The sequence below is a fragment of the Ranitomeya variabilis genome, chromosome 1 (genome assembly GCF_051348905.1).
Source record: "Ranitomeya variabilis isolate aRanVar5 chromosome 1, aRanVar5.hap1, whole genome shotgun sequence".
In the NCBI taxonomy this organism is placed as follows: Eukaryota; Metazoa; Chordata; class Amphibia; order Anura; family Dendrobatidae; genus Ranitomeya; species Ranitomeya variabilis.
In genome coordinates, this window is record NC_135232.1 from 1038218967 (window position 1) to 1038227791 (window position 8825).

The 8825-nt window shown below is 43.1% G+C and overlaps 1 protein-coding gene across 1 annotated transcript; it reads left to right on the forward strand.

Moving 5' to 3' along the window:
- The first annotated feature begins 1223 nt into the window (after window positions 1–1223).
- Window positions 1224–6649, forward strand: FGF20 (fibroblast growth factor 20). The gene is made up of 3 exons (XM_077273530.1): window positions 1224–1775; window positions 5108–5211; window positions 5753–6649. Exons 1-3 carry the CDS (start codon window positions 1496–1498, stop codon window positions 5996–5998), a joined length of 630 nt encoding a protein of 209 aa, XP_077129645.1. The 5' UTR covers window positions 1224–1495; the 3' UTR covers window positions 5999–6649.
- The last annotated feature ends 2176 nt before the right edge of the window (window positions 6650–8825 follow it).

Genomic DNA, 8825 nt, shown 5'->3' on the forward strand with positions numbered 1-8825 from the left:
CTGTATGGAGGCATGTGTGGTACAGTGAGTGCCCACAGCCTGTATGGAGGCATGTGTGGTACAGAGAGTGCCCACAGTCTGTATGGAGGTGTGTGTGGTACAGTGAGTGCCCATAGTCTGTATGGAGGCATGTGTGGTACAGTGAGTGCCCACAGTCTGTATGGAGGTGTGTGAGGTACAGTGAGTGCCCACACTCTGTATGGAGGCATGTGTGGTACAGTGAGTGCCCACAGTCTGTATGGAGGTGTGTGAGGTACAGTGAGTGCCCACACTCTGTATGGAGGCATGTGTGGTACAGTGAGTGCCCACAGTCTGTATGGAGGTTTGTGTGGTACAGTGAGTGCCCACAGTCTGTATGGAGGTATGTGTGGTACAGTGAGTGCCCACACTCTGTATGGAGGCATGTGTGGTACAGTGAGTGCCCACAGTCTGTATGGAGGTTTGTGTGGTACAGTGAGTGCCCACAGTCTGTATGGAGGCATGTGTGGTACAGTGAGTGCCCACACTCTGTATGGAGGCATGTGTGGTACAGTGAGTGCCCACAGTCTGTATGGAGGCATGTGTGGTACAGTCAGTGCCCTCACTCTGTATGGAGGCATGTGTGGTACAGTGAGCGCCCACAGCCTGTATGGAGGCATGTGTGGTACAGTGAGTGCCCACACTCTGTATGGAGGCATGTGTGGTACAGTGAGTGCCCACAGTCTGTATGGAGGCATGTGTGGTACAGTGAGTGCCCACAGTCTGTATGGAGGTGTGTGTGGTACAGAGAGTGCCCACAGCCTGTATGGAGGCATGTGTGGTGCAGTGAGTGCCCACAGCCTGTATGGAGGCATGTGTGGTACAGTGAGTGCCCACAGCCTGTATGGAGGCATGTGTGGTACAGTGAATGCCCACAGCCTGTATGGAGGCATGTGTGGTGTGTGTGTCTGTCCCTTGCAGCTGTGTGTCTGGGAAGGTGTGGGCTGCAGACCCCGCCTCTGCCTCTACCTTTCCTTGCACCTGTCCATGCAGAGCATTAGGAGGACCTCCTGCATCCCGATCGCTCCTGTCTGCTTCTCCGGGATCTGAGGACCGGACCCTCTGCTCTGCGCTGCCGCCATCCCAGACGTGTCCAGGTGTCATCCCTCCCTATCCCAGGTGCCATCCCTTCCTATCCCAGGTGCCATCCCTCCCTATCCCAGGTGTCATCCCTCCCTATCATGTCCCCAGGGTGCAGTCGGGGCAGCCTGCAGAGAGATGTGGATTCTGGTGACCATGGCTGTGAGTGACATTACATGTGAATGGGCCTGCACTGGGGAGCAGACACTTTGCACATTGTGAACAGAGGTGTGAAGAAGAAACCCTGAGCTCCAGCTTCATTACCTTATGTCAACTGGGCCCCTATATAAAGTGCCCGCACAGAGAGCTCGGCAGCCGCCTGCCCGGCATCCCAGTATCTGCAGCCGGCGCCAGGTGCGAGCACAGGGACTCTCCAGGACTGCGCCCCGGCGCACACATGGCTCCACTGCTCGAGGTGGGGAACTATCTGGCCGGGCTGGACACCCTGGGACAAGTGGGCGCTCATTTCCTGCTGCCTCCTCCTGCCAGGGACACCCCCCTGTTATACAACGACCCCCTGGGACAACCTGAGCGCCTTTCCCGCAGCGCTCCATCCGACCTGGCGCATCTCCAGGGCATCCTGCGCCGCCGCCAGCTCTACTGCAGGACGGGCTTCCACCTCCAGATCCTCCCAGATGGCAATGTGCAGGGCACCCGGCAGGACCACAGCCGCTTCGGTAGGTGTCCGCTGTGCGCTCCGTGCGGAGGAAGGATTCCCCAACCTCAGCTACAGTTCTCACTGTTACCTCCTGTGATAGAAACGTCTCCTGCCTGACATTATGACTGCACACCTGCCGACAATGCCGTGTATACCGCACTTCGCCTAATTGTACTCACTCTGCAGGATCTTTGGGGTGATCACACATTCATATACCACATTATAAGTCTGCACACCTACCTCTATGCCGCACTATAGGACTGCGCACCTACCGCTATACACCATTCTAGGGTTGTGCACCTACCTGTATGCCGCACTATAGGACTGCACATCTACCTCTATGCTACACTCTAGGGTTGTGCACCTACCTGTATGCCGCACTATAGGACTGCACATCTACCTCTATGGTACACTCTAGGGTTGCCCATCTACCTGTATTCCGCAATTTAGGACTTCACAACTATTTGTATTCCGCATTCTAGAACTGCACACTTACCTGTATGCCGCCCCGTAGGGTTGCACGCTTACATGTACATCGCATTCTAGAACTGCACACCTACCTCTATACCACACTCTATGGTTGTGCACCTACCTGTATGCTGCACTCTAGTATGGGGTCACCTACCTCTATACAACATTTTAGGGTTGTGCACCTACCTGTATGCCACACTTTAGGACTTCACACCTACTTGTATGCTGCACTCTAGTACTGCGCACCTGCCTCTATGCAACATTCCAGGGTTGCACCGCACTCTAGTACTGCGCACCTGCCTCTATGCAACATTCCAGGGTTGCACACCTACCTGTATGCCGCATTATAGGACTGCACATCTACCTGTATGCTGCACTCTAGGGTCGCTCATCTACCTGTATGCCGCACTATAGGACTGCACATCTACCTCTATGCTACACTCTAGGGTTGCTCATCTACCTGTATGCCGCAGTTTAGGACTTCATGCCTACTTGTATTCCGCATTCTAGAACTGCACACTTACCTGTATGCCGCCCTGTAGGGTTGCACGCTTACTTGTACACCGCATTCTAGAACTGCGCACCTGCCTGTATACTGCCCTCTAGAACTGGACACCTGCCTGTATGCCTCACTCTAGGTCACTATAGCACTGCACACTAGAATTGCGCACCTGCCTTTCTGCAGCGTCTATTTTCAAGCTTGCATACCCAACTGCATAACACACTTCCGATTTGCACACCTACCTGTATAACACAATGCAGAGCGGCACACTTATCTTTGTGCAGTGTCTCACCTCTGCGGATCACACACCTGTTTACTGTTCATCAGATTTGCACACATCTGCCTACTGTATATGCAGCGTACAATACACTTTCGGATTGCTCAGCTCCCGGTATACGGCACCACAGACTGCACCCCTGCTCATATTCAGTGTATGTCGCCCTATCGGACCCCCACCTGTGCTGATTACACTTTATTTGATCACATACCTGGATGCTTTCCATCAGGATTGTACATCTATCTGTATGCAGTATATTACATTTTGCAATATCTTTTAGGTGGTACGCAGAAACTGTATATTGACTTAGGGTAATTTAGTGGCTGGTCAATATAAAGACCACCATGCAGCTACATACAAGTGTTGCAGGCACTAGGAGCATCTGATAATAGACATAAAATGTGTTCTGCACATGTAAACGTGACATAAACCAAATAATTCTGTAGATATTATCATATACACAACTGTTATATTCAATATTCTCTATTATTGTAATAACGAAACAATAAAAAATGTAATAATATTTCTATGATTATTAACTTGATACATTTACCTAAAAGTCTGGTCGGAGGACAAGCAAAGGATGTAAATGCTTATCTGACAGGAAGAGTGAATAATGATCAGGGTATTTATTCAATGTTCTTTTTATCTGAACAAACCAACTATTGTTGATAGGCGCTTTCCCCCCCTTTTATTGATTTAGCTGCTGTATAACTGATTAAAATGTTTTCCGTCACTTTCCCATAGCCAAGACAATAAATATCAATTATTCTTAACTCTTTTGATGCCTGACATCAAATAGACGCGGTTGTCGACTGAAGGGTTAATTAATCTTCCGAACTATAATAATCCCAAAGGGGAGGAAATTCATTTCTAAATGAATGGTGGTGCCAGGCTGTCACTCTGGGCAGGCCCAGGTATGAGAAGCACGAAAAGTGTTGTACGGTCTGTGAACAGGGATATTCTGCGAATTACCTGAAGTTGTAGATAGAGATCAAACACGCGTTGTTCTTTTATATCCCTCTCCTTTATGCCGCCCCTATTCTCATCGGAGCCTCCTCTGATGTGGTCTCTCGCCTGGTTGACTCACCTGCTTGTTTTTTTTTTTGTTTTTTTTTTTAAGTCTTGCTTTGAAAAAGATAGCATTAAAAAAGACAAAATACCACCATCCTCTACTGAAAACTAGGCAAAAGAAAGAAAAAAGAAAAAGGCAAGACTCATAGATGACCCAAAAACATGATTTGTGCATATCACATGCTTTCTGGAAAGCTCAGACTAACCACTAGATATTATTATTATTATTATTATTATTATTATTGACACTGACATTTATATCAGACATATTATTTAATAGTTAGGCTGCACACTGAAGAGCAGCTGAAAACACTGAAGAGCAGCTGAAAATTAGAGTTGAGCGAATATGTTCTGAATTTGTCATATTTGTGCTATTTGTGCCGGATTTATGTTTGATGACCGGTTCCGATCATATTTGGTAATTTCTGCTCCCATTGACTCCAATGACGTTCGGCGAATATTGCAAATACAATATTCGCCGCCGATCGTAATTTTGAAAAATTTGCTCAACTCTACTGGAAATGACTTTATAGCTAGAACATCATGTAACCTAGATCAGATGCAGGACACATCAGACATAAAATGGTTAAAATCCGGCACTGTACCCATAAAAAACAAATATTGACGCACACTAAAAATAAATGAAAAAGACGCTTAGTCATTTTGGGACTAATCTAGGTTCTTAGAGTAGATCTGAAATGAATAAGCAACTTTTTCATATTTTTTTTAGATTATTTCTACATTGTTCTGGTTTTATGAAGGTTGCAATGCTGGATATTTTTTTCCATTCTTTGATACATTTCAATTGAAATCTATCCACGCAAAGGAAGAGGCCATTTGGATTGATTGCAATGTACAATCATTGAGGAAATACATTGACAGAACGATAGATGTGACATTTCCAATTAATGGAACCCAGCACAACACACAAATTGTGACTAATGGTTTATTGTGTTTGGGCATATTAATGATGGATGCTCCAACAGGTCCTTTAAATCACTGATTTATAAATTTTATTTTCTGACAGGTATTCTTGAGTTCATCAGTGTGGCCATTGGTCTCGTTAGCATTAGGGGGGTGGACAGCGGTCTGTACCTAGGAATGAATGATAAAGGAGAACTCTTTGGATCGGTAAGTTTGGCAACCTTCGTGGTTCTTTTCTTTTAGAATCAATCAATTAATCAATCTACTAAAAAATGTGTCCTTTTTATAGTAAATTCCCATCTACCTCTATGGTACACTCTAGGGTTGCCCATGTACCTGCATTCCGCACTTTAGGACTTCACACCTATTTGTATTGACACATATAGACACAAAGGATTTCACAACTTCAAAGGTTTTCATTATTTTGACTCGCTTGTTAGTGCTGGTATCATAGCATGATGTTATTGAACTGGTACTAATGAAGTTTTACAGTATTTAGTTTATTCTGAAAGGGTCATTATTTTTAATTTTTTATATTTTTTTTGAGCTGAAATTTAAGGAACTAAAATTGGCTATAATTGTTCCATAAAACAGCCCTGGTACTTTTAAAATTATAGCATCATACTTCATAAGTCTCATTTTGTGGCAGACGTTTCATTATTACTAATACAGCTTCATGGAACTAATCTAAGAAACATTCATCAAAAAACTTCTGTAAGATATTAAATTTTTTTTGTCTTATTTTAAGGAAAAGTTGACTTCTGAATGCATTTTCAGAGAACAGTTTGAAGAAAATTGGTATAACACCTACTCCTCAAACTTATACAAACATGGTGACTCTGGGAGGCGATACTTTGTAGCACTTAACAAAGATGGTACACCAAGAGATGGAGCCAGGGCTAAGAGGCATCAAAAATTCACACATTTTCTGCCCAGACCTGTGGATCCAGAAAAAGTGCCTGAACTTTATAAGGAACTGAATGGATATAGTTGAGAATCTTGACAGCCTATCCACTTGCTATTTCGATACAGCTTTTTTCGCAAGGGAAAAGTGAAGACAGTTCTGTGACAAGACTATGGTCCCTAATAGCCATTGGTGACAATGACCGTAGAATGCTAGCGATCATAGTCAGGGCCACCTACTCCAGGGAAGTGGTCAATGTAACTGGTGGATAAAGCAGAGAGCCAAGACACAATTGCTGCTTATCTATTGAATTGGACCATCTGATTGGCGCTGATGACACCTCCATACCTCTAATTCAGAAGAACTGATAGGACGTGCCAATGTGCCCGCTCAAGTCGGAATGCAAATGTATACAAAGATGGATCTGCAGTTCTGTACCTCCCTACAGACATCTCTCTCTGTCTTGATAAAGATGCAATTTTCAACCTGTGGACTTAGTATGCATATATCTAAAAATATATATTTATTTTTTATACTTATTTATTTAAAATTCTATTTTTTACCAGTGCGTTCATTGACGGGTCTTGGTTCTTTGACCATGAGCTAAACTCGCATTTTAACAGCTGACTATGACATTCCAAATTTCTGACAACTCTGTGAAAGTCATGATTTTTGACAATGAAAACAATAGTTTATCTGATCAGGATACCTTGGGTATTGACAACAAAGGGAGGTACTGGAATCCTGCCATGTATATGAATGCCTTAAAATTGTAACAAACCAAATGTCCATTTTCCAAGGTATTAAACGCTGCGATGAAAGAGCTGGTATTGTTTTGTTTTTTGGCGTTTCTCTTAGCCTTGGTATCTACATCTGTTGACATTAAACATATCCTAAATGACTTTTAATACAGCTGGAGAGCTTGCTACCTGCTTCCATTCATTGTGGTTTGTCATTCCAGCCAATGCTAAAGAACATTATTTTTTTTAATATCTTTCGGAAGATAAGGCTGTGACTTGGCAGCACATTCGCTAGATTGTCATGTGCTTTGTTTTGGCAACTGTATCAAGTGAAAGGAACTCAACAAGTTTCCTTTTAAGTAATGCAGGGAGATAGCAAAGCTGCCAAAATGGGCCCATACAGGTATTAAAATTTCGTATTGCAGTCATGAGAATGGATGAACGTGAGAAAAGGTGCTAGGACTTACCTATCGTATGTAATAAAGACTTTTTATATACATGATGGGATTGGTTAGGAGTCTTGGTGGCTTCTGCAGCATACTAAGTCTCAAGAAAGAAGGAAACTTAATATGTAACACTGAAATTTGAAGGTTTTGTAATGTCTATTACTTGGTCCCTTCATTGTCATGATGGCTGTAAGTCCCAGCTCAATGATTTCTCTCCACCCCCAACCACTGACTTGTTCTATATCCCAGATGGTGAAAACACATTTTTAATTTTATATTTTAAAGTTATAATTTATCAAAGTATTAGATCTAGACCCCTTACGCTCCTGAATTACATTAATCAATACTGAAATTAAAAAAATATTATAATTTCAGAGGCAGAACATACCATTGATGGTTGCGTGGTGCAACAAGTCGAAACATTACCATCAAGTCCCTGTAGGTTGGTAGTCATGTTAGCAAATTCTGTTGGTAGCTACCTGGGCACCTCCAGCTTTGAGTTGTGAGAATAGAATATCATACAGGTTTGGAAATAGAATCTCAAAAAAGAGAAATGATGTTCACTAAAGGGGCATTGAGATATTGGCCTGATTGGTCTGAAGCTCCTGTATTCCCACAGCTCTGAATAGTTGCAGATAGGCAATAATAAAACTGAAGAATCTTTCTAAGCCAAATCTATATTTCTTTGTAAAACAACTGAATCAGTAGGTAACCAATCACCGGGGTTGTCCTTTGAGGAAAAAAAAAAATACCACCTATTCACAGGATGGATAATTGATAGATCTGTGGACATCTGATCACTGGGACCCCACTGTTTGCTTGATTGAGGAATTTTATATCCATTATCTCCATTAAAGCAGTGATTAAAGGGGTATTCCCCCGAACAAAGTACATTTTAATTAATAGATATTGGAATAATAATAATTTCCACAACAGGATGTGTTTAAATAAATGTTCCTGTGCTGGGATAATCTTACAAATGTGCCCCTGCTGTGTACTGTGTAATGGCTGTGTGTGACCGGGGCACGGTCTGATTACACCACAGCTCCTGGGCGGGGGAGGAAGCAAAAGACATTACAGCACAGCATCGCAAATGATTGTTTTTATGAGGCAAAACATTTCACTGCCTATTTTTAAGCAATGTTTTGCCAGAAAGAAGGAATTAGCTGTAATCCCGTGCTCTCCTGTCTCCTACACTTTTGCTTCCCCCCTGCCCAGGAGCAGGGCCTGTTCCTGCACGGTCAGACACAGCCATTACACAGTACACAGCAGGGGCACAGTTATAAGATTATTTCAGCACAGTAAAAAAAATGTAACATCCAATTGTGGAATTTATTATTATTCAAAGATCTATCGTGTAAAATGTTGATTGAAACTAACTTTGTTCGTGGGGAAACCTCTTTTAAGCACCATTTTGTTTGTTTCTATGGGACTGCCAAGCTCTGTGCTCAACTTTCTCCAGAAGCTCCGTAATAATAATAAATTAAAAAATGGATCAAAGATCAAGCATGCGCATTGCCGATCCATTCTAATGAGGATAAAAGTGAAGGAGGGAAGGAGTACAACTTGCCTACATTAGTGCCAATGAGGGAGTACTACCTGTGTTTATGTGATTTACTGGATGAAAAGGGGAGGAAGTACTATCTGTGTCTACATAATTTACAGAAAAGAATATATTGATTCAGCAACACAATCCAAGTACAAGTAGGGGAGGTGGCTATAAATACAGAA